The sequence below is a fragment of the Silurus meridionalis genome, chromosome 27 (assembly GCF_014805685.1).
Source record: "Silurus meridionalis isolate SWU-2019-XX chromosome 27, ASM1480568v1, whole genome shotgun sequence".
Lineage (NCBI taxonomy): Eukaryota > Metazoa > Chordata > Actinopteri > Siluriformes > Siluridae > Silurus > Silurus meridionalis.
The window spans coordinates 8,325,567-8,351,981 of NC_060910.1; the positions used below are offsets into that span (position 1 = coordinate 8,325,567).

Genomic DNA, 26,415 nt, shown 5'->3' on the forward strand with positions numbered 1-26,415 from the left:
ACAACCTAGACACTTTTAAGACAGTTCACGGGAAAGTTCACATCAGTAAGCTTCGCGGAGTGGGGTGTGACCGAGCAGTTTTTAGATGTTCTTTTTTTTTTTAACTGGAAATTGAAGAATATGCAGAGCTGCGCGAAATCCTGGTCGGTTTTAATCAGCAGAGCTGTAAACACCCGTGTGCAGCACAAAGCGTATAAAACCGCATGTGGGAAGAGAAATGCGTTCCAGAAAACACACGCAAAAACACAACTTCCAAACAGCTCAGCACAAATCCGCGAGCTGAGAACCTGTGCGGTTTTAGGCTCGAGAATGATTGACAGGATCCTGCCCAGGCATGATGATTTTGCCGAAAGACACATCGGACCCGGTGATAAAGAGAAGAGAGAGATGCTCAACGCTCTCGGAGTTGCGGTGAGTTGGGAACAGAAGCGTGATTTCAGTGTAACTGTGATAAAGTTACTTTGTAGCGCATTGGAGGTTCTCCCTTGGGTTCCTCCTAATTGTGGTTAGATCTGTACATAATATATGATGCACACTGTTAATAATCATGTCTTTTTTTTATTTCAGTCCATGTCCGATCTTATAGAAAACACCATCCCTCCATCTATTCGCCTGAAAAGGAATCTGAAAATGGACGACCCAGTTTGTAAGTGTTCCTCAGTAAAGCACGTGCGGTGTGTTGATGTAAATTTAATCACTTAATCCTAGACTTGGTATAGACGAGGATTATATGGGTGCACGATACATTTATTGTTTGTATGCATGGAAATTTGAGCTACATTTGCACGCAAACAAACACATTGTATAAAATAACACGCACAAAAGAGCTCGCGCTCGAGTTTTTGCCTCATTAATTCAGACGCAGGCGTGAACGTGGGATTTTTCTGATGAACCAGATCGAACAAAAAAGAAACCCCTGTGTGTGGTGGAATGTAGGCTGCACGCTCTCTGTGTGCCAATAATCAGCCTGGCTGGTTCTCCACTGTGAAGTCTTCATCTGCACATATTTGGAAGTTTTTATTTTTTTGCACGAACTTCAGCCGCCCCTCAGTATCTCGGAGTGTGTTTGCCAGTTGCATGGCAAGTCGAGTGTAAAGTTCAGCCAGATCTGTTGTAGCACAGGGCCAGTTTGAGCTGGTTAGTGTTAGATTTACATTACATCACATCGCATACATCACCGACTGTGGCGCAACGCACGAGCGCCTAATCTTCATCTCTTTCCATTGGATCAGCATGATTTATCTTCTGGACAGTGGAAGGAATGGTTTCGGAAATGATGTGCATTGATTCTGTTTTGTACTTATTTATCAAATTGTCTCATTTCTGGATATTCTTATTCTTATTCTTTCCCCTTTAGAAGTTGAGGGCATGGGCACAATCTGGAAAAAAAGCTTACTTATTTAAATAAAAAAAGGATAATAAAACTTAAGCGTTTTCACATAGCAGATGTTTGCATATAGTCCTTAAAATATAACTGACTCGACACAAATCTACACTTGATTAATACTTGGTTTGTTTTCATGATTTGTGATTAGTAGTAAAAACCCACTTATCTTCCCAAAAACATCTATGAATTGCACATTATTTGGGTTTGTCCGCCTCACAGCAGGAGCTATACAATATGATTTGTTTCCGCAATTAGGATGGGTGCAAACCTTTTACAAAAGGTTAAATCATTCATTGATTTGAATAACAGCAACATGATGGAGAAGTTGGCAACTTTTCAACAGAATGGTCAGGGTGAATGTCTATAGATTTAAGGATGATAAAAATAACAAACTCACGTGTACATAATCATATGAGAAAGAAGTTTTTCTGTCATGTTTGTAAAAGATTTCTTTAGTTCATGAATTTGGTGTTTAAGTTCAGTGAGCGTCCATTCTCTGAGTACCCAGATGTCAGTTGTGTGTTTGTGTGTGTGTGTATGAGAGAGAGAGAGAGAGAGAGAGAGAGAGAGAGAGAGTATTGTAGTATTAAAGCAAGCCATGCTGAAGAGCTCCATGGGGGATTTAGGATGCCCCCATACTGGATTTTACTGGTTCAACTGCTCAAAGCTTGCTTTTCAAATCCAGTAAGAGATTTGCACATGAACAGCAGATGTAACCTCATTACGGAGGAGACAATTCAACTTATTTAAAAAGACTACCCGCATTTATCAAACTCCAATTTTCCCTAGGTCAATAAAATCAGGTTAAAATGTGCTTATCCAAACTGATCCATATCTGTAAAATATTATTTGGCAGAATATAATGTGAGCAGTTTATGATGGTAGACAGAACCCTTTCAGCATAACAGACACATTGCATGGTGTAATATCACATACTTTAAAACAAGTTGAAACAAGGCTGCTGTGGGTCAATTCAAACCCTGAGTCTAGCATATTTTGCTGTGCTGGTGTGTGAGATCAATGTGTGCGCTTCAGACTGCACTACCGTATTGTCTATGCTCTGCTGAGTTGCTGTGTTACTAAGCTGCACCACAATGTGTGGGAATTCCAGCATGCTCCAGTGCATCCAAGCAACTAGAATTAAACTAGCTCCAAAAGCTACTGAGAAATAGCTCGCATGTGCCCATTTCCTTTAATCACTTTATAAATAACCAGTTTCCCAGGATAAATGGTAAATATTGACGTCAATAACACAGGCTGTTATTAGGAAATAATGAACTTGGGATGGTAACCTGCATAATTCCATTGTAGCTGTCTGAATAAAAATATTACTATATTAAATAATGGATGCAAACATGTTTTCTTTTGTGTTTGGCACAAAGCCTTATGTTTTTCCTGATTGTCAAGTTGAGTTATATTTATGATTAGCTTTTTATATAGCATGCCCAGTGGAGTCACATGGGGAAATCGTTGATGTTCAACAGAGCATAATGGCAAAACCTTCCTCATGTGAATGGGTTTTTTGTGTTTATTATTTTTTCAAGTGTCTTGAATTGTTAAACCAAATGAAAAGTTTTTTTTCCTCAAACTTTCAGGTAAAAATTTTGGTAACTCTTTACAGGTGAGAATGAAATTCTTGAGTCTCTCCAGAAGATTGCTTCCAAGAACAAGATTTGGCGGTCCTACATTGGAATGGGGTATTACAACTGCTCTGTGCCTCCTGCCATACAAAGAAATCTTCTGGAAAATTCAGGCTGGTGTGTCCTTCTAATCCCTTTATGCCAGTTATTTATGAGCAAGCTAAAGTGCAGTGAAAGAGATTTTATTAATAGTGGCTTTTCAATATATGCATATTATCTTTACATGAGTCATGAAGAAGCTACCACTGCTAAGCACCAGAGCAAGGCTCTTAAGCGTCAACTGCTCAGTTCTTTAAATGAGGGTAATTGTCTCATGCCATAAATGTAAATGCATGGGGAATCCAGCATACTAGTTTCATGTTTTCCTCATGAGTTTTAAGCCACTAGGTACAAGTTTTTACAAGCTAACATTCAGAATTATCCTATGAATAGCATGCTGAACCCAAATTAAATCCTGTAACTCAGGACATAATGTTCTGAGTTAAGGCTTTTCAGCCTTTTTATTAATCAGTGATCTAATTGTGCAATCAAGTTTACTCATCTGCTGCTTTGCATATTAGTGCTACCATGTAATTTCAACCTGCACTATTAGGTCAGTCATTAATCTTTAAACATTTCCTCTTTACAGGGTGACCCAGTACACTCCGTACCAGCCAGAGGTCGCACAGGGACGTCTGGAGAGTCTGCTTAATTACCAGACCATGGTGTGTGACATTACTGGGATGGCAGTGGCCAATGCGTCCCTACTAGATGAAGGCACTGCTGCTGCTGAGGCCATGCAGCTCTGCCACAGGTTATAAGAGTTAGATAATAAGTCAGGTTCAGGAACATAGCACTTTTTTCACTTGTCTGTGGGACTTATTTGACTGCTTTATGTCTTCAGACAAAACAAGAGAAGGACATTTTACATCGATCCACGTTGTCATACACAGACCATCGCAGTAGTGCAGACCAGAGCCAAGTACATCACCTTATTTGAGCTACAATATAATTTAAACTATAGGCAATATAAAAAGCTGCTTAAAGTCATATGTAACCTTTGTAATTGTAGCTACATCGGGGTGAAAACTGAGCTGAAGTTGCCCAATGAGATGGACTTCAGTGGAAAGGATGTGTGTGGGGTGCTCTTTCAATACCCTGACACCGAAGGCAGGGTGGAAGACTTCTCTGATCTTGTGGATCGGGCTCATAAGGGTGGGGTATGTATTGCACAATAGGGCTGTTGAATGTACTTTTTAAAACTGAAAAAATGTTTGTTTTGTTTGGCAATTTAAAACACTGATGATTATTTTAACATTTATAATAATGAATATAATATAATAAAAAGCTATATCAGTTGTTTTTCAATTGCTTTATATTACATTTAATTTGAAGGCTTTGGCTTGCTGTGCTACTGATTTGCTGGCACTTTGTATCTTGCGGCCGCCTGGTGAATTTGGGGTGGACATCGCTCTGGGTAGCTCCCAGCGCTTTGGAGTTCCCCTCTGCTATGGGGGACCTCATGCTGCCTTCTTCTCAGTCAAGGAGAACTTGGTCAGAATGATGCCAGGAAGGATGGTTGGAGTCACAAGGTGAGCCCTTCTATGTGGTAAATGTGGAGATGTTAGAATTATATGACTTTAATACTGTGCACTTTCTTGGCTGAATTCAATTAAATAATTTTACTTTAGAGTCCAATCTGTTGAGAATGCTAAATAATTTCTTTCTATTAACAGTAGTCAATAGGAAACTTTGAATACATTGAATTAGATAAAGTTAATTACTCTACATAACAACTGAATTATGTATATAACAGAAATCTTGTATGCACAATCAAATTAGGATTTATCAAAGAAACATACGCAGGTTGTACACAAGTATAAACAAAGAAACAAACAATGAATAATTGATCCAATCTGTCATACACATTAATGTTACTGCTCATTTAAATATGGACCCACATACAAATAACTTTATATATTATGTTGCCATCAAAGTTTACCTAAAAAGAGCTCTGATACTTTGTTAGTGCCTTTAAATTTACTTGAACTCAATCTGTTTTCTCATAGCACTTTTACAAACATCATGTATATGCAGCATCCTGCAATGAAGTCAGATTAGTCAAAACATTTAACACCTTAGTTTCTCATTGACAGGGATGCTGCAGGAAAAGATGTATATCGTCTAGCCCTACAGACCAGAGAGCAGCACATCCGCAGAGACAAAGCCACAAGCAACATTTGCACAGCTCAGGTGCAAAACGATACCTTTACTTCACTAAATTATGCAAAATGGCAACCTTGAGTAGGTGACTCAACGGTTTATGTTCTTCCAGGCTCTCTTGGCAAACATGGCTGCTATGTATGCACTGTACCATGGCCCACAAGGCCTGAGGCACATTTCCACAAGGACTCACAAAGCAACAATGATTCTCGCTGAAGGTTTGTCATCAGTCGTTTAATACAGCTCTTTGATACACAAGCCAAAGTTTGTCATGAATGTCACTGTAATCATTTCTTATACTGCCATTACAGGACTTATAAGAGCCGGACACAAGCTCCAGAATGAAATCTTTTTCGACACACTGAAAATTCACTGTGGTGTTGCTGCCAAAGACGCATTAGAGAAGGCTGTACAGCGCAAGATCAATCTCCGAATCTATGGTGAAGGAGTGGTAAGTGTGTGAGGAGTACTTTCAGTAAAATGTATATGACTCTTTTAAAAAAATAAAATAAAATTAAAACATTTTTATATGAATGGTTTCAGCTCGGCGTGTCTCTGGATGAGACTGTTACAGAGAGAGACTTGGATGACCTGCTGTGGGTGTTTGGATGTGAATCATCTGCTGTATGTTCCCAGCGAAGCCTAACATTGCATTTAGAGCTTCTGGTTTTGCATTTTAAATAGGGAATTGGTAAACAGGGAACAATACCTACTCACTACTACTTGTGTTCATTTCTCTCTCAGGAACTTATTGCTGAAAAAATGAGCGAGAGACCCAAAGGTCTGTTAGCAAGTGCTTTCAAAAGGACCAGCAAGTTCCTCACGCACCCAGTGTTCAACAGGTCTGTGATGAGGTCTTCAAGAAGTTTACACATAATGTTAACACATTCATGTGATGAGCTTTTTCTTTCAGTGGGGAAGTTTTTACATTCACAGTAGGATGTGAAACAGAATAACCAATAACTAATAAACCTGTATTATTTGGGAAAATACACAATATAATTGAGGAAAAAAAACAGTCTCATTTTACTGTTTATGATGTTTTCATAATAAGTTTTGTTAAATGTGGATGTTCAGGATAAAATCTGGGATTGCAAAACACACTGACAAGGCTATTTGTTATGAGAACATGATGTGACCAGATGAAAACCTGTCTATAAAATTTTACAAGCCAATATTACATAATATTATTATGATAGGCAGTTGGTTAAGTACAAAAAGTTAAGTGTTTGCATATTATCTAATGTACTCTAGATGTCTATGTAGTTAGACAGTGTAATGCTCGATCACGCTAGAGAATAAGCCAGACAAGTTCAGCTATTAGGTTTCAGTATGGTGTTAACCAGAGCTTATTTTCTTCATATGCACAGCAGTAATGTTATGAATGTTTTGCACTTTCAGTTATCACTCAGAGACTAACATTGTCCGCTATATGAAAAGATTGGAGAATAAAGACATTTCTCTTGTACATAGTATGATTCCTTTGGTAAGTCACAAAAGGCACAGATTTGAATAATCATTACATCTCATTAAGTCTATGTGAACATCCTATTGTCTTTTTAATGCAGGGATCCTGCACAATGAAGCTGAACAGTTCGTCTGAGCTCATGGTGAGTCATGCTTATTTTGTCTTACGCAGGACAATCAAGGATAGCCTTAGCGCCGTTGTCAAGGCTATGTTTGGCTACAATATAAGAATGTGTGCTGTCACCAAGACCATGTACCCTAGATGCTTTGGAATGTGTAGGACGTTCCCTCGCCAAAAGACTAGCCGATTCACAGTTTCTTTACTCGCTCCAGTTTATTGACCCTCACTAAGTCAGCTCATTCATGAAAACTTTTTTTTTACTCATTGACAGCCAATCACCTGGCAGGAGTTCACCAACATCCACCCATTTGTGCCACTGGACCAGGCAGAGGGTTATCAACAGCTCTTCCAGCAACTGGAAAAGGATCTTTGTGATATCACAGGATATGATAAGATCTCCTTTCAACCAAACAGGTAAATACGGCATGTGTTGCAATGATGCCTTCACTAATTTAGTATAATTAGTATACTGCTGTTTTTTCCCCAGTCTTTTGGTTTAACTTTTTCTTTAACTTTAGCTGAAGTCAAATTTTTTTATATCTTTGTGGTTTAAAACATTCTATCTGGTGGATTAATTTGGAATAGTTATTAATTTTGTCCAATTGAAGAGCAGTACCATTAAAAAAAATCCTCAGTAATAACTGAACAGCTGTTCCTCCTGTGTGCAGTTAAGACATATACGTAATACGGAATAAAGTAAGATTAGGTGTTTCATGATGTATCCGTATGTCCGTACAGCAAATTGTTGTCAAATTCTTGAAGAACGACACATACTTTTACTGTTACAATTATCTTTTTGGAACAAAAAGGTTACATACCATTTGTCTCCTTACAACCCTTTCATATTTATTCTCATTTGTATTTTCTCTGTACTGACAGTGGAGACTCCTTCCATAAATGTTAAAAGAATGATTCCTTTCATATAAAACCCAACCAAAGATTATAATTTTTCTTTGTTAATTAAGATTCAAACTTTTTAATCTCTTTTATTATTTGGCTGAAGCTAAGCAAATGTTCCTCTATACAAGTCACCATGATTGAGATGCTACTATAGAAATTACAAGATATAGGAACAAGTTTGTTCACAAAGTAAGCAGTACTGTGCTTTGTTATGGCGGTTAATGTTTGTTGAATCTTAAGACAACATAAGCACAAACAGTGTAACACTTAATACAGTGGGGTTTTTCTCATGCTGAACTTTATCCTCATTGAGATCTTGTCCTTAAGAACTTTGTACCGTGAACTGCTGAGGCAGAGTTGCGTGCCAGTCTGAATTCTGTGTTGCTTTTCCAAACAGTGGAGCTCAGGGGGAGTATGCTGGCCTGGCTGCTATCAAAGCCTATCTGAACTCCAAAGGAGAATCCCATAGAAGTGTGAGTGTCTGTACATTTAGTGAATAGGTAACTAATCTAAAACAAGAACCAACATAAAATGATCGCGTCACCCAACAAACAAAAAGCCATGACAAGCTGGGAGCAGATGAAATCTTTACGGAAGATTGTCCTTCTAGGAATTATCAGAATGCCTGTTTGCACTGGTGTACACTGGGAAAGAGATAAGGACAGGAATATTACACAACAGCCACATTGGTGGGGTTATAACTGACGAGCCCACAAATTGATTAAACTTGTAATGGTTATAGAGTTGATGTGCTTCATCTGAACTAAATAAGGAATCAGTTGCACAAGCAGATTACGGGAGCTTGAGAGAGGAAGAAACACAACGTATTCAAGATAACCTGTATCACTTCTTTCATTGTTCTGTAATCTGAGTTTGAACACCTCACATCTGTTCACATCTTAGATATATATGGAACATCCAAGGTCCAAACTGCCATGGTTGTGCAAATAAAATATACAAAGCAACTAGCACATTCTGAGAGCTTGTAGTGTTTTGTCATTTAGTGATCATGAAGCATGAAGTTTCTGTGCCAGTGTCCTTGTACGGTCAAATCAAAGTTAGATTTTAATGTTCTCAGAGGTCTGATACATTTGAAAATACAGGTTAGGCTCTGGCTATTGTATAAGTTGCATATTGGTTGATTTCCACAATTGAAATAAATTATAAAGATGCTAGTTTGATGATTGTTGTGTGCACATTTGAAAAATATAACATGTATTATCACAAGACTCATTAAAATGTAATATTGCTAGAGAAATATATATATGAGAGGTCCACACAGCTCTAAAAAAATTCTAAGATTGCTGTCTGTGTTTAAATATCAGGTGTGTCTGATTCCCAAATCTGCTCATGGAACTAACCCTGCCAGCGCTCAGATGGCGGGTATGAAAGTCCAGGTCGTGGAGGTGGACAAAGATGGCAGCATTGATGTGGCTCACCTGAAAGCAATGGTACAGGATTATTCTATGTAAAAATTGTCTATTTCTTATTGTTATTGACTCTGTTGTCATGCACAGACAGGAAAATTATGTAATAGACTTCACCTGTGTTCTGAGCTGCACGGCTTCGGGAGAAAAAACTTCCACCGGTGGCGCACGACGATGACAAGAGATAAACTCCCCAGTAAATTACTGTAGTTGTGAAAGGAAGGAGGAGGACAGTGAACAATGACTTACTTGGTCGGCTACTGTTTAGATACAAGCCGTTGTAACACGTTGAGTCTGGGTGAAGGGAGAGCTCACTAACTCCAGTTGCAACAGAAATCATATAAGCACAGACAGGTTTCCAAAACTCGTGCTTTTTTTTTATTTTTCTTGGCAACAGCGTTACGGGTTAGTCAAAGAAACTTAGAAATGAGCATCAGAAAATAAAAAGGACATAATCCTCAGTCTTGAACACACGCAGAAATGCCGGAAGAATGCAGTGGCAGGCTATTCCCAAAATACCGCTATGCTCCTAATAAAAGCGCAACATATTGCATTTAGTGTCTTTCGTTAAAGCCTGTGTAAAGTTCATTAGTTTTAGTGTAGACACCTTATAGACAGGTGCGGCTTATTTATGTTGAGAAAATAAAAATCTTTGTCAAATTCACGGTTATGTGGAAAAGGTTATTAATTTATTCAGCTGGCATTTTTGTGTTACTGTTACTGGAAATGTACATAATTTCTCACATGCATGTTAAAAATAATGAGTAAATGATTCACTTTTGAAATATTTAACAAAGAACATTACACAGAATTGAAAGAAATAAGCTAATATTTTGTATCCTAGGACAATGTTTGAAAGCTGCAAGTTTAATATTCAAAGTCTTTCAAGCTCTGGTGTTTAAAATAACTATTACTATCATTATTATCTGCTTTACTTCTCATGATTTTAATACTAATATATTTTTTTACCTTCTTCAATCCACAGGTTGATAAACACAAAGCAAATCTGGCTGCCATAATGATCACATATCCCTCGACTAATGGTGTGTTTGAGGAGAACGTTAGTGAAGTGTGTGAGCTTATTCACCAGAACGGCGGACAGGTCTATCTGGATGGAGCTAACATGAATGCACAGGTAAGCAAACTAATGGCTGTTAGAACTGTTCAAACTTGCCTCGTGAAGTCTTATTATATATCGGTATATCATTCGAATGTGTACAGTCGTGTTCTAACTTGTTACTAGGTCGGGTTGTGTCGGCCGGGAGATTATGGCTCGGATGTTTCCCACCTGAATCTCCATAAAACCTTTTGTATTCCTCACGGAGGTGGAGGACCTGGTATGGGTCCAATTGGAGTGTAAGTTCAATGTTACAGTCTATGTTTAAAAAATCAACAACAAAAAAATTTGATTTCAAACCTGATTTAAAGAAGGCAATTTTAAAAATAGGGGGAAAAAAAAGGCTAAATGTTTTTACAGTAAAGATTTTGTTGTATTTTCAGTTTTTGTTGTGGTAATGAAGCATACTATTTTTATTGCTATAAATGAAATTTGCAAATTTATGTATGCACTCTACTGAATTCATACACTGATATGAAGCCTGTCCTAACTTCTGCTAATTCTGTATCAGGAAGGAGCATCTCGCCCCGTTCCTACCAAGCCACCCAGTGGTGAACATGCAGTGTAGCAACACAAGTTCACTAGGCACCATCAGTGCAGCCCCCTGGGGTTCCAGTGCCATCCTGCCAATCTCTTGGGCCTACATAAAGGTAATGTGTCTGTCAGCTGGATAATAAATTAGTTTGGCATGGATAATAAACTTTGTAATGTTTTCGTAGATGATGGGTGCTAATGGTCTAAGGCATGCAACAGAGGTGGCCATCCTTAATGCGAACTATATGGCAAAGAGACTAGAAAGCAATTACAAGGTCTTGTTCAGGGGCTCTAAAGGTGAATAACAGTTTTGATATATATTCAGTGCTGCTAGTTTGCAGTTTTTATATATATATATATATAAAAAAAAACCTAACATTTCTTTACAGGTTTTGTCGCTCATGAATTTATTTTGGATGTTCGACCGTTCAAGAAGACGGCCAACATCGAGGCAGTGGACATTGCCAAAAGACTACAGGATTATGGTACAGGATTCTTTTGAGAATGCTAAGGCAGCATTTTCCTACATTGTTAATCATGTACGGGTATTATTTATTACTAATGTACTAATCTCTGAAACATTTACCAGGTTTCCATGCCCCTACTATGTCATGGCCTGTGGCTGGAACACTAATGATTGAACCTACTGAGTCAGAGGACAAGGCCGAGCTGGACCGTTTTTGTGACTCCCTTTTGGCCATTAGACAGGAAATTGCAGACATCGAGTCAGGCAGGATGGATTCTAGAGTTAACCCATTAAAGGTACACACTAACAGTTTAATTGAGATAATTTTGAATTATCCTGCAATGAATAAATATCGCGCAGTTTAATTGTTAGCCATAAAGGCTCACCCAAGTTATACTGTACACAGATGGCGCCACATTCTCTGGCATGCATTGCCTCAAGTACATGGGACAGACCTTACTCTAGGGAAACTGCTGCTTTTCCCATGGTATATATATTAATCCTTTTAAATATTCACATCAAATCACACTTCTATACTTTACTTTACAACTGGAGTCAAATTTCTTTGTCCTGTTTCAGCCTTTTGTGAGACCTGAGACAAAGTTTTGGCCCACAATTTCAAGGATTGATGACATCTATGGTGACCAGCATCTTGTGTGCACCTGCCCCCCCATGGATGTCTACGAATCTCCATATGAGGAATGCGCATCCTCGTGACCACCTCCCAGCAAACGTTCTTTACTCACCTTCCTGCAAATAATCTCCATCTCCAGCACATCATGCAGCTCTCCTTTGGAATTCAGTGTTTAATTTCACTTATTGCATTCTTTCTGGTTCTGCACATTCTATACTGCTTTCTTTAGGTCTAATAAACGTCATCTTGAACATAATCTACTCATCAGCACGCATAGGTTTGTTATATATTTTATTTCATGTATAAAAAAATTCCTTTAAATGTGTTTGGCTTTTGTTGGTGTATGTAGATGTAACTTGATATCTGTTCTCAATGTTCATGTCTTTTTTTTATTATTATAAATGTAACAGTTTCTAATTATTTTTTAAAGAAGTATAATGTCCCTGTTTATTAAAATGTAATAAATGTTTTAAATGAGTGATCACGATTAAGCAAAATACATATTTACATAAACAACAATGTTTTACATGTTTTTTAACCATCGTGCTGACTATCATTTCTCTTCCACAAATTGCCAAGAACTATCCCTAAGAATAAAAGAAGTCCTAAATTACGATTAGAGGCAAATTTCTTCCAGCAATCCTCAGGCTTGTTAATGTCCAAAGAATAGATCTGTAAATCACAGCATTAAAAGAAAGAATATAAATACTTAATCTGTTTAACATTACTGCATCTTGATATAACAATCAATAAATAAAAATGTATACAAAAAAAATTTGAACCATACTAACCTGTCGTGCAAGATGAAGAGCCACTGCGGACACAGCTCCATAGTATGGGACTGTCTGGTTTACATTAGCACCTGCGAATATTAATCCACACAGCATTGCCACAGTGAAGGCACTCAGCCAAGGCTTAGTGTGTTCCTGGAACCTCAGAGCTGTAGACTTCACACCCAATTTAACATCATCCTCCTTGTCCTGTTCGTTAAGGAATGTTAAAGTTTAGAATATGTATTCTCCACAGCATCATTCAGTTACACAATAAAGTACCTGATGAGCATAGATGGTGTCATATATCAGCGTCCACATAACTCCAGAGAAATACAAAGGCAGACAAACAGTCCAGTCACATGATCCAGTCACGGCTGACCAGCCAAGCAAAGCTCCCCAGTTAAAAGTAAGACCTACCAAGAAAAGTGATTAAGATTTTGCACTAAATCAATTTTTATAGAAAAAGAAAAGTCCACCTTGAATCATATTAAAGTATGTTTATGTAGAAATATCTGTGGTTGGTGATTTTGGTGCTAATTGGTTGGCTGGGGAGTGTATTTATCATTATTTCTGTAAAAATTGTATTTATTAGTTTGCTCATTCAACATTTTAGAGTAATGTTGAAGGTCATAATAATAAATAATCCAACTTAAAAAGCAATGCAGAAACATGAGGCAGTTACAGTTACAGTGCTTAAATCCTATTGGCATCACTTTCAACTAGTATTTTGTCAAATATAGTGGAATAAAAGACCAACATATTAATTGAAGATCACGATGATATGGTTAATTATAAAGATTCAAACACAAGTCATTCGGGGTGGATTTTTCCTTCACCTGGTATATGCTGAAATATGACTTAAACAGAAGATACCCAAAACAAGCTGAGGCCAGTAGGTTATTCTCTTCATTAGAGGGTAGGTGACAACTAGGGATAATGAGGCGGCACCAAGGGCTATGCTGAAACAGACAGACTGAAATGTTATACAGTGTTTGCATTGTACCGCAGTTTATAACGCTGCACCAACATCATTATTGAGTAAGCCGTTGGAGTGGGTGTTTAGACTCAAAACCGTTCCATTTTAAAATAAATAGCTACAATATAATTTAAGTAAAGGACCTGTAATAGTTGAGACACAGCAGGACACCCAGAGCTAAGCTCAACTGGCCTCCCAGGAAGACAAGCGCCTGGAACTGAGAGATCGTTCCTGCAGCTATGGGCCGCATGGCTGTCCGGGACACCTGAAAAACAGAAAGTAGTACAAGACTTAATCTTCAGAGCATCAGATGACTTTTAGTAAATACTCATTCAATCGATTTGACATTGCAAAAAGTGAGCCATAAAAAGGAATTAAAAAAATTACACAAACATTTCTAACAAAGAGGTATCCTAAAACAGTTTGTTAAACCAGTGATAAAAAAGAAGAAAAAACAGATTTACATTCGCTTGAAATGCTCTGATACTCCTTTCATAGAGTAATAAGACTGCAGTGTCTTATCTTATCTAAATATCTTATTTAAATAAGTTCTTAAGAACTAGAAAAAAGGGACAGTATGAACCAGTAAGGGGAAAAAAAGAAAGATAAAAAAAATGCAGACAAGAAAGATGCGAAAACGGTACAAAAGAACTGAAATACAACCTACAGTGAAGAGTGTAATTTTTTTTTTAAAGACAATTCATAATTCTATGATGTTATAATTCAAAGTCCCACAATGAGATTATAAAATGTAGGATTACTGTATACAGAACACATTATGTTTATGGGAACACTGGGCATAATATCTTCCATATATTTATGTATGTATGTATGTGTGCTGACTTGATGCGTTTATTATACAGGTGAATGTACAGTATCTCACAGAAGTAAGTACACCCCTCACATTTCAGCAACCATTTGTGTGAAATATTATTAAACAAATCAGGTACAATATTATGTGCAATATTACGTTCAATTTACGTGCAATACTACCTCAAAACGACCTAAAAAGCGTACTTTTGTTTTTTTTCTCCTATTCGTATTATTACATTGTACTGTATATATACTGGTATTGTAGTATATGTATATTATTTTTAGATATTTGCATTTATTTTTTTTCCTTTTTATTATTATTATTATTATTATTGTTATTATTATTTATTTTTATTTCTGTTTTTTATTTTTGTATATTCTTCTTTTTTATATATATTTGCATCTATTTTTATTTCTTTGTCTTGCTGCTGTAACATAGAAATTTCCCCACTGTGGGACGAATAAAGGTTTATCTTATCTTATCTATCTTATCTTATTTCAATAGATCTTCTCAAGGGACAATAATATAGAAATGAAACTTGGATATATTTTAGAGAAGTCAATATGCAGCTTTTATGCAGTGCAGATTTACTGTCCTCTAAGATTACCTTTACATACAGCCATTATTGTCAAAACAACTGCCAACAAAAGTGTGTACACCCTAAATGAACATGTCAAAACAGTGTCCAAAGTGTCAATATTTTGTGTGAGCATTGATTTCTAGCACTGCCTAGGTGCTCAATAGGGCTCAGGTCTGGAGACATACTTAGCCACTCCATCACATTCACCTTCAGCAAGCCAGTTGCTATTTTTGCTGTGTGTTCGGGGTCAGTATTATGTTGGAAAACTGCTGTTCGGCCCACTTTCTAAAGAAGGGCATCATGTTCTGCTTCAGAATGTCACAGTACATGTTGGAATCTATGTTTCCCTCAATGAACCACAGCTCCACAGTACCAGCAGCACTCATGCAGCCCCAGACCATGATGCTACCACCACCATGCTTGACTGTAGGCAAGACACAATTGTATTTATACTTCTAATCAGGGCATCACCACACTGAACACCATCTAAGTCAAACAAGTTGATTTCAATCTCATCAGACCACAGAACATGGTTCCAGTAATTCATGTTCTTGGACAGGTTGTCTTTCTTGTGAGCTTCAGAAGAGGCCTCCTTTAGGAATGACGACCACTGCAAACCAATTCGTTCTATTTCTCTAAAATATTTCCAAGGTTCATTTCTATATTATTGTCCATTAAAAAGATCTACTAAAGTGTTTGTTAAAATGTGAGGGGTCAAATCCGTTTGACCATCCAATTAGACAGAATTATGTGAAAATCAGCTGCAATCCAGCTGCACCTGCAGTGAATACCTTCTTGTCAAAGTCTCTGTCCCACATATCATTAATGGTACACCCAGCTCCTCTCATCAGCAAAGCTCCAGTCCCAAACAGTGCAAGCATATGTAGGTCAGGTAGACAGCCCGGGTCCGCCGCCAGCCCGATGCTCCATGTACAGGGCAGATACAGCAACCATGTTCCTACCGAGACAAACCCCATAAAACAGTCAGTCATGTATAATATTGCAAAGGTAATGTACGTTCTTGTGATGTCTAGATTTTCTTGATAAGTTAATCAGACAAGTGTGTGTTTCATAAGCTTACCAATCGGTTTGTCTAATCTCATTAAGCGAAGGTACGGCTGAACAGATGCTGGAGCTGCATTGACAATCCCTGCTGGACTCAAGCTGAAAGGTCTTTTGTTGTTGACGCCATAGTGAGGCATACCTGACAAACTCTTTCTCTGTTTCTGAAAGTCTCTTTTAATAAAGCAGCATCCTGAGGCAAGTGGAACTGTACTGTAATCTCTCCTGTCTCTCTGGATAGTCGTAAAACAGGTGAAACAAGGCTGAATTCTCCGTAATGGATGCGAGCTGAGCAGTGTTAGTATCTTTGTGCACATCATTTTGAAAAATTTGACATGAGAGCAACCTACAAGTTCTGGACACCTGAAACAAACAAACATAAAACAAATTTAAAATTAAACCTGAAGAATTTATTCGTAAACATTCATATATTTATTACGTCATATCATTGTTTCCTTTTTTAAACCTGTAGTGACTTTGAGACTAAGAAATAATGTACTTATTAAAATAATAACAATAATAATAATTGTTATGAATAATAATAATAATAATAATAATAATAATAATAATAATAATAATAATGGCTGCACCACGTGACTTCTCATTTGGTCTAAGCCCATATATTAAATCTGGATATAAGTATGAAAACACCCAAACCTAGCTGAAAAAAGCATTGTCATTAATTTGAATTTAGATCTTTGCTTTGCCATGTTAAATAATTATAAATGAAGTTTAAACCAGTCAGTATACACAAAACCTTCACCTTTACACACTATACACTGTTAAACAGCAGACGAATTCAGTGAACAGCCACATAAAGTACAAAGCTAACATGTTAACATGCTCTCTCACACTGATAAACTGATTCTACTTTAAATATTCAGTTTCAACATTAATATAAATATACTTTATTTATTATCCGATGTGTATATTTTCCGACTCACGTCAATGTTGTGACATGTAGGTAACGTGAAGGATTTGTGTGGGCTGTAGGTAAACTGTCCCATCGGAAACACAGAATTGCTACTAGGTTCCGCTAGACGGGAAAATGCTTACAATTATTTTAAAAATATTTATTTAAAATCTGAAATGTTAAAAAGGGGTATTATTTATATTATATATTTGCATCAGTTATATTTGCATTTCAAACACCCTGTTTTATTATTAACTTACATTTACAATTTGATTTAAAAGAATTTTATTGTTTATATTTCATAGTGTATGTTAGATATACATACATACAAAATAAAAATTATTGTAGAATTATTGTGCGACACTATAAAACATTTTGCTGACTTTCTGGCTACTTGTGGATCTTGTTTTTTTCTTCTTTTTGTATTTATACATTGTGTTGGGTATATATTGTTTACTGTATTATGTCTCTATTCTTTTATATATTTGCACATTTATTTTTCTTTGCTGCTGTAACATAGAGATTTCACCACTGTGGGACGAATAAAGGTATATCTTATCTTATCTTATCTTATCTTATCTTATCTTATCTTATCTTATCTTATCTTATCTTATCTTATCTTATCTTATCTTAAATTATTCTATAAAGTAACCCGATCTCACACTTTATCGCCCTCGTGTGGTCACATGTCTACATTACACTAAATGTACATTAAGGACTTCAGATTTACAGAGGAAAAATCATATTTTACAATCAGTATCCCTAATTAACACATTCGAATAAGTTATGATTTTTTTTTATTTAAATGTAGCAAATATAATATATTATATAAACCTCGATATATACATTAATGTACACAATATAAATAAACCAGTCAGTTTTATTCATGGGGAAAATATTTAAAACAACGTTGGTTAACCGAAGTGCTTTACAAAACAATAATGCCAGCGGATGTGATAAACAAATAAACAAACAAATAGATACAAAAGAAAGGAAAAATCTATCTATCTATCTATCTATCTATCTATCTATCTATCTATCTATCTATCTATCTATCTATCTATCTATCATCTATTTATCCATTAATCCATCCATCCATCCATCCATCCACATCTGGAAGGAGGCAGACTCCAGAGTTCTCAGTTGCTGTGGAGCGTTTCTCAGATAAGAAACGAATTTCTCAAAACTACTTGTTCAACCTCCACATCATGTAGTCACTTGTGCACATAATAACAACATTTCTTGTTGCTTTGATCAAATTGCAAATGCTTTGCTACATTCATTTAATTGATTGGGTACAATTGTCTGCTGTTTCCCAGAATTGTTTATGTCATGTTAATTAAAATATATTATACGAGTCTGGGCATCAGTTCATTTCATAAGTCACTGAATGCAAAATGGTTTAACCAGATGTCATTATCTGTCAAGCTTTAATTTCTTTTTAACATTTTTTTGTAAATGTGACTTGAACTGATGAATTGCACAGATGAATCCTAAATGTCACTAATGTAGGAGAGTGAACCGCATCAGATCAACCAATAATGAACTAGTTCTCTAAAACAAGTCAAAGGTGAATCTCATGAACCTTCAATTGGAGAGTGAATACAGACAGCAAACACACAATTACAATTTCTGAAAATGCATAAAACCAACCAAGAAAGGAATTAACAATAGTACAGTACATTATAAGTGTAAATCACGTCCGGTCTCTTTCAATCAATATAAATCAAATATGCAATCAAATAAATAAACTTGTGCTGCTGAAATTCATAGATGCCAAATATACCATAGTTTTATATCAGGAAATACTGAAACTGTACACTATCTTACTGTCAACATGACTAAACATTTTGACGATCTTGTTTGTGAACAATGACAAAAAGGACTATGTTCATTGACACAAACAGTTTTGAGAGATGAACTAAGGATTTTGTGAAAATGAAAGGCTTTTGCAAGAAACCCAATGTTTTCTGCATATTGTTTTTTTTTCCTACTGGTGTGAAAATATTAAGTGATGATTTGAGAAATGCTCCAAAGCAACTAAAATATAGTTTCATTTTCACACATTAAAATACAAGGATGTTATATTTATCACTTTATACAAAACAACTTCTCTTTGTTTCATAACGTCCTCTTTGCGTCACAAATATTTTTGGTAACAGGACACCACTTCCTGGTTGAGCCACGCTGCGTTTTCAACCTAGAGCACTACTGCCCTGCACAGGTGTGTGTGTGTGTGTGTGTGTGTGTGTGTGTGTGTGTTTCAGTGTGCCACACTAATGCATACTAATCTCCTTTAGTGTTTAGTGCGGAAGTAGGAGGTGTGCGTGTGTGTGTGTGTGTGTGTGTGTGTGTGTGCGTGCGTGCGCACTATCACTGTGCCATTTCGTGCATCCATTCAAACGAGCAGGACTGAAGGACCGCTGCTGAAGGTAAACAACATGAATTATTTGACTATTTAAATACCTGCGGCTAAAGCAGACAGTGTGATTCAGTGTGCCGTGTTCAATACCGCTTTATTTTCCTCTTTCAATGCTTTACCAGTCTGTCTTACATCTGAGTTTAATGCCATGGAGTTTTAAACATGTCATCATGGTTCTGGTCATGATGACATGTTTAAAACTCCATTGCATTACGATTTTAGGGTCAGACTGGGACACATCAGGTTCCAATATCAGTGACTGAAATTTTTAGTCTGGGGAATGAAGAACATTATGGTTTTCAAAACTATTTAAGTTCACACATGTATTGCAAAAAAAAAAAAAAAAAAAAAAAAAAATCCATGGATTCTTAAAGTTATATACATATTAACAAAATGTCCCACTTTGACACTATCACTTGAAAAAGTAGGGTATGACTATAATACTTTCAAATGTGTCTTTCTTTACTTAGAAAATAAGTTACAATGCATGAGAGCTTTAAGTACACAAAATAAGTGAAATGCGGATTAGTACGGATTAATGTTTTAAACTGATTGAGGAGAATAATTTTGTGTGTGGGAAAAGTCCCTGAACAATAAAAAAAGTAAGTAGATAACTTTTACTTACATCAGTGTTAGAGTATTTCCTGGTAGAGCCTTAAAGACATACTTCCTTATTAATATCAAGAAGTCAGTAATGAGTTTGTCAGGTCATTTTATGGCACTATTTTTTATCATCACGCTAAGTCTTGTATAAAAAGTCTTGTTGTCTCAGTGAACACAGGAGATGCTTTGAGGATCCTTCAAAGCTCTCTAATTTTGAGGAGGCCAGAGAAGGAAAGAGTGATGGCAGGAGAGAAGAGTACTCCAGATGACACACACTCTTCCAGAGTCATTCGGATGGTGTTTCTGGCTCTTCTATTGGACCTACTGGGATTCACAGTAATCCTCCCCCTTCTGCCCTCTATCTTAGATCACTACAGTCAAACAGGGGTAAGCTCTTTTCTCATTTGACTTAGTCGGTTCATTGCTTATTTTTTATTATTTTTATTATTTTTTTTATAGGGGAACACTTAAACACAAATGTTTATTACACATAAACTGATAATTTTACTGACATCTTCAAAATTTCAGCCATCATCATCTAATGCCAGAACATACTGCATGCAGTGACTGTATATAAAAGCATTGTTTAGTTGTTTGCCCCGTGCTTGCGCAAGTGTAGAGGAAGCGTGCTTGAGCTGAGAGCAGTTTACAAATGTTGAAATGCTTTCAAATATTCTCTATTTCACTTCACATCTATACACAAGTTATGACAAATGCACCAGACTTTGTATACAATGGTGGAAGAATAAAATTGGTTTAAAAGATTTTTAAATCAAAGATTAAATAAAACATATAAAAGAACATCAGATCTAATGTTCTAAAGTACAATAACTTTGTCAGCATAATAAAAAGTTTTTTTTTATTACTTTTGTTCTGAATAAACTGTCATGTGTATTAAAGTGAATAACAAAATGTATATAAAAATGTATTTTAGACCTTTTTTAATTTTTTTATTGTTGAAACAGGATAGTGTGTATCTGTCACTACAAAGCATTGTGGACTGGTTCAGGGGAACTGTGGGCATTCCTTTAGAAAGAAAGTACACCAGTGTACTTTTTGGAGGTAATATATACACATATTCTAGTTTATAATATTTTTTTATCTCTCACAATAAATGGATAATTTCCCCTTTTCTTTTAAAATTTAGGTCTGATTGGCTCAGTCTACTCTTTGCTGCAGTTCGTTTTCTCTCCTGTGATAGGATCTGCATCTGATCAGCATGGCAGAAGACCGCTGCTACTTTTAACTACTGTGAGAAAAGTAGAAATTAACATGAAGCAGATCTAAATTCAGGCACGATCGCCAACAAGCTTCATGTGTAATCTTAGCTCAGATTGACCTTTAGAGTGTTGATATCTGAGAAAAAATGTAAATACTCTCTGTGTTGTCTAGGTGGGCCTGGTTTTCTCCTACATTCTTTGGGCTGTTTCACACAGCTTCAGTGTTTTTCTCCTTTCTCGTGTGGTGGGAGGAATCTGCAAGGGCAATGTCAGCCTGTGTACTGCTGTTGTTGCAGACTTGCCTTGCCCTAAAGCGAGAAACAGAGGAATGGTGAGTCATTAGTTTTAATTACAACTGTAGATTTTTAGGTGGTTGGTGTGATGACATGTGTCTCTCTGCTGTTTTGACAATAGGCAATGATTGGCATTTCCTTCTCTTTGGGCTTTACTCTTGGCCCGTTAATGGGAGCCTACTTTGCACTGAGACCGATGGATGCTGAGTTGTTTTATCAAGGCCCTGCTTTACTGGCAGTTCTCTTCTCTGTAGCAGATCTGCTGTTCATTTTTTTCATGCTTCCAGAGACTTTGCACAAGGCAAGAAAATCCATGTACCATGTTCAAGTCAATTATAGATAATTGTTTAGCATTTTTCCAGATATGCAATCATCTATGAGTCATATTTAGAAAAATCTTTTTGATATGCTTTTATTTAGGGCCCCACGGAGCACACGGGTGTTCAGCCGATTGGAGACCTGCTCAACCCTCTGTCCATTTTAACTTCTCAGCAGTCACAAGAACAAAAGTGCCACCCTCCAAACGACGTAGGCTTATACACTGTACATCAGTAGCTTCCTCCTGTTATCTAGTAGCTTCTTTGATGAATTTAATCTTGATTGCAAAAAATGATGACAGTTGGTACAGCTCTGAGATTATTCAGTTGCTTGTTTGTGATATAATCTTTTGGCTGGTTTGACTTGGGTAGGTCTAAGCATCGCACATTCTTTAGGAAACGTGTTAAATGTGGTTTAACTTTGATACTCAACATCACAATGTGTTCCTTACACTAACTTTGTTTTCTTTTCTTTTTTTTGCTACATCAGAAATGCGCAATCTTAAGGTGTTGGGTTTGGTGTATTTTGCATACCTTTTTATATTCTCCGGTCTTGAGTTCACACTAAGCTTCTTAACTCATCAGCGCTTCCAGTTCTCCAGGTAAGCCATACCTGAGGTAAAACGCTCTCAAATATCTCCAAAATGCTGAAGTGTAAAACTATTTTAGTCCTAATTGTCTATCGATTCAAGATATTTCTGCTCCAACCTCATCATGCATTGATTGACACTCAGTATTGTTTCCCACACATTTCACTAACATTAACACTGACCATGGTTTATTTGTAAGATCAACATTTTAATGCTTGCTAATGGTCAGCTGACCTATTTGGTATTGAGACAGACTGCGAAACAAATGTTCCTTTTTCCCAGCATGCAACAGGGGAAGATGTTCTTTTTCATAGGCATCACCATGGCAGCATTCCAAGGAGGGTATGCGCGCAGAATCCAACCAGGTCAGCAGATCCGGACAGTTCGCATGGTAAGACTTTTAGTGCAAAAGCATCACATTTTAACAAAGGACTATGCCATAAAATTACATACAGTTTAGCCAATGCATTCAGCATATTTATTTATTACACTCCAGAGCAAAATAATTGGACAAGCCCTAAATACACAATATGAATATTTTCTTAACAAGAAGTAATTGGTCAGAAAATTAGCAAGAATTAAGGACATGCAGCTCACAAGACCTTCTGTGCCACAGTTCCCTTGTTCGCTTTTGCTGCAGGGAAGTGTTTGATGGGAAAGATAAAAACAGGGGGGAAATCATGATGATTAAAATGTTAGATATAATTAATCACGTGTTTGGCTTTTAACATTAATTAATTATTATTAACATTATTATCATGTACATGTATTCGCACACGATTTTGGGTACAGGGCTTTTGGTTCGTTACACACGTATGCAATCCTTTTTACGTGCAATACGTAGTTGAAACCTGAGTTACCTCAGGAATGAAAACATACACAACAATGCCAGGGGTATTAAAAAGAAACTAGAGTTAGTGCCACTGTGTCACTGTAGCTACTCTCTGTGTACTGGAAATACGATTTGTAACCCTAACCCTAACCCTAGATATGGATTAATTAGCATTTTATGTCCAGCTTCAAGAATTTTAGAGAAAATCCTGACAATTCCGCATATCGAGGGAGTGAATGAATTAAGAATGGGAGGAATGAATACATTTATTTAATCAATTTAATTTGTGCCAAATAATCGATTATGCAATTTAATCAATATAATAAAGTGTATTGCATTCGTTAACTTTATTCTATTTTATTATTTTATTATATTTTATTATAAAATATTGTAAAATAGTCTTTAATATATTATTTAACCAAACTGCCATTTAAAAAAAAATACATTTTAAATGCAAACTATTGATGTTCACAAATGTTAACAAAAAAACTGTGTTAATAAAAAACGACAAGCAATTTTGTTTTGCATTTCTTCCCCATAACTGTACCAAAATTGAACCCAACCATAACATACAAAAACAGAGGTAATTTACTGCCCATTAATTTGTTGGTGAGATCTTGAAAAAAGTAATATTTGGCCATTTTGTGCTTGGCCCAGTTTTTTTGCCCAGGAGTGTAAGTGGAAGGTGTATACATAACATTAAATGTGGGTTTAATAGTCAGCAATTTTACCACTGGAACAATTTGGACCCAGACTTTCTTTTATAGTAAAACCAACAAAAAGATTAAACAACATCTAGCATCTTTATTGTTTTATACATAGAAGTCCAGTGGTGTGAGTCATGGACATTCATAAGTGGTAAAAGCCAAAAAAAAAATAATAAAAATAAAAAATAAACCCTGTATAATCGATGTGACCTGTTCAACTTGATCCCTCATATCTAAGTTCATATGAGTAATACCATTAAATGTTACTTAAAAAGAAGAGTAATTTAATTATTATTTCTACTTTTTTATGTTTTCAGGCAATAGTATTACTCATTCCAGCCTTTATACTCATCGGAATAGCATGGAATTTAATAATGCTCTACATCAGCCTGTTTCTGTATTCCTTTGGTAAGCGTTTATTATTTTTCTATTTTCTGTTAAAGAATTGACTTTTTTAAATAAAAATTGTTTGTTTGATCAACTGTATGTTTTCTGCTTATTTCCAGCTGCTGCAATTGTTGTGCCATGTCTTTCAGCACAAGTATCTGGGCATGGTGAGTGTTAGTTCTCCCAACACATACAAACAAATGTATTCCTATTGTCCACCCTGTACTTTTTTAAAAAGTCATTTGTAAAAAAGGATCAATATTTGTACTTAGTGTCTGGTCTACATGTCATCTCATGACTAAAACAATTTTTCTTCTATCTTGACTGCTTTAGGTACAGTGAGTCAGAAGGGTACAGTGATGGGGATTCTACGTAGTCTTGGCGCACTGGCCAGAGCACTGGGACCAGTTGTGGCTTCCTCAGGTGATTATTTGCATATAAGTTTGCATGTGGTTAAGCAGAATAAGAAGCCTTTTCTCTTTTTACTGTAGTAAACAGTTTTACAACTAGCCCTTAAGAAATGATTTAGCCCACATATATCTATTATTAAGAGTACAGATCATGTTTGGTCTAAATAATTCAAAAAGAGTCACATATGATTTTTTTCTATTTAGACAGTTGTGTTGTATTTCTTTGCAGTTTACTGGCTTGCTGGAGCTGAGATGTGCTTTATCATCAGTTCAGCTTTCTTTATTGCACCGTTAATCTTACTGAGTCGACTAGAGCAACACAAAGAGGACTAAGAACACATATTTTCTACATTTATTTTTATATGCATTTTTACATAATAAAACATTTGTAATACAGTGTGATTTGAAAAGACTCCAATGCAGTAGGACAACAACATGGTTTTGTTACACTAAAAGTTTGAACTAAAAATATTTGATTGTTAAAATTGTGTGGACAGTGTTTTCTATTTTCTAAATTTGGTGTGAAACATGTAGCTATCAAACACTCTTTCTGATTTATTCTGCAACTGCAATTTGTTCGACCTTGAAAGAGTATGTGAGAAAGTTTGTGTTCTCTGAGGATTTACTGTTTACATGCAAAACCGCAAATGCCACAAATTTAAACAAAAGACATTTGTTAAAAAAATTCTACATTCTACAAATTTACCATGGACTCTCTCTAGTGTTTCTGGAACAGATCAAGAAAACACAGCTCATATACAGTATGGATTCTGGCTCTTTATGTTTATTAAAAATGGCACAAACTGAATCAGGATCAGTTGGAGACCACTGTGCAGCTGAGGATGGTTACTGAGTTACTGAGCAACGTAAGAACTTTGAGAATGGATTTAGAATATAAGTAATATAAACAGTCAGCTACAATGGCTTAGGACTACATTTTGCATGAACAGTTCTGCATATAAGCACTCATCACTCAACAATGACGTAACTGTGATTATGGACATTTGGTGCAACTCAGATGAAGGATGAGTTTACCTTTGAGTCTAGTTCCTCTCAAGGTTTCTTCCTCATACCATCTCAAATAGCTTTTCCTTTTCACAGTTGCCACCGACTGGCTCATTAGTGGTAAACCTAAGGACAAATTTATAAGGACTAAACTTATACATTCAAACTTTATAACCTCTTCATCTCTAGAACTGAATTTAATGTAACTAAAATTTACTGGACTGTAGTCAGTTTGAAGTTTGTAGTCAATAATAAGAAATGAAGGTATATTGAATTATTCTTTTCTACTTTTTTATTTTTACATCTTTTAAATAAATCAGTTTTGGTGTTTAAACCCCAACTGATTTTAACACACAATATGGGAGCATATTTTATTACCCATTACACGTGTTTTTTTTTTTTTTACACATTTATTATTTATATTAGCCAAATATTAAAATCATTTTAAATAAATACATTTTATAAGCAAGCATCTGAAAGAATGAATCACATTTGTTTTATTACAATCTCTGAAAATAAACGAATAAAACTTTTTCTATTCTTTTCTATATAATTTTATCCAAACCTATTTTCTTACATTTTATTTCTTTATTTTTAATTCAATTAAATGTTCTAT

The 26,415-nt window shown here is 36.0% G+C and overlaps 3 protein-coding genes across 5 annotated transcripts; 2 read left to right on the plus strand and 1 right to left on the minus strand.

Moving 5' to 3' along the window:
- On the plus strand, nt 1-12,287 carry gldc (glycine dehydrogenase (decarboxylating)). The gene is made up of 25 exons (XM_046841569.1): nt 1-411; nt 568-646; nt 3,009-3,144; nt 3,656-3,820; nt 3,911-3,988; nt 4,079-4,226; nt 4,402-4,598; nt 5,163-5,259; nt 5,342-5,447; nt 5,541-5,680; nt 5,773-5,853; nt 5,974-6,071; nt 6,631-6,715; nt 6,798-6,839; nt 7,089-7,231; nt 8,115-8,190; nt 9,043-9,168; nt 10,130-10,279; nt 10,388-10,500; nt 10,773-10,911; nt 10,981-11,092; nt 11,185-11,280; nt 11,385-11,557; nt 11,668-11,748; nt 11,841-12,287. The coding sequence occupies exons 1-25, from the start codon at nt 121-123 to the stop codon at nt 11,976-11,978; spliced, it is 3,090 nt and encodes a 1,029-aa protein (XP_046697525.1). The 5' UTR covers nt 1-120; the 3' UTR covers nt 11,979-12,287.
- On the minus strand, nt 12,170-20,177 carry coq2 (coenzyme Q2 4-hydroxybenzoate polyprenyltransferase). Of its 3 annotated transcripts, none has more exons than XM_046841572.1 (8): nt 20,061-20,177; nt 16,120-16,463; nt 15,830-15,996; nt 13,788-13,909; nt 13,542-13,627; nt 12,948-13,081; nt 12,687-12,875; nt 12,170-12,567 (listed from the first exon to the last, which is right to left on the minus strand). In XM_046841572.1, coding segments are annotated over exons 1-8 (1,182 nt in total). In that variant the 5' UTR covers nt 20,063-20,177; the 3' UTR covers nt 12,170-12,429. The 3 variants fall into 3 exon arrangements, with proteins under 3 accessions (XP_046697528.1, XP_046697529.1, XP_046697530.1); XM_046841573.1 differs by lacking the exon at nt 20,061-20,177 and adding an exon at nt 17,045-17,118; XM_046841574.1 differs by lacking the exon at nt 20,061-20,177 and adding an exon at nt 16,864-16,886.
- Nucleotides 19,279-25,279, plus strand: mfsd10 (major facilitator superfamily domain containing 10). Its single transcript, XM_046841571.1, is given in 14 exon segments — nt 19,279-19,445; nt 20,217-20,425; nt 21,004-21,100; nt 21,186-21,289; nt 21,431-21,589; nt 21,673-21,852; nt 21,972-22,026; nt 22,029-22,079; nt 22,359-22,470; nt 22,741-22,849; nt 24,315-24,405; nt 24,504-24,551; nt 24,718-24,807; nt 25,024-25,279. Coding segments are annotated over 13 exon segments (1,347 nt in total). The 5' UTR covers nt 19,279-19,445; nt 20,217-20,278; the 3' UTR covers nt 25,128-25,279.
- The last annotated feature ends 1,136 nt before the right edge of the window (nt 25,280-26,415 follow it).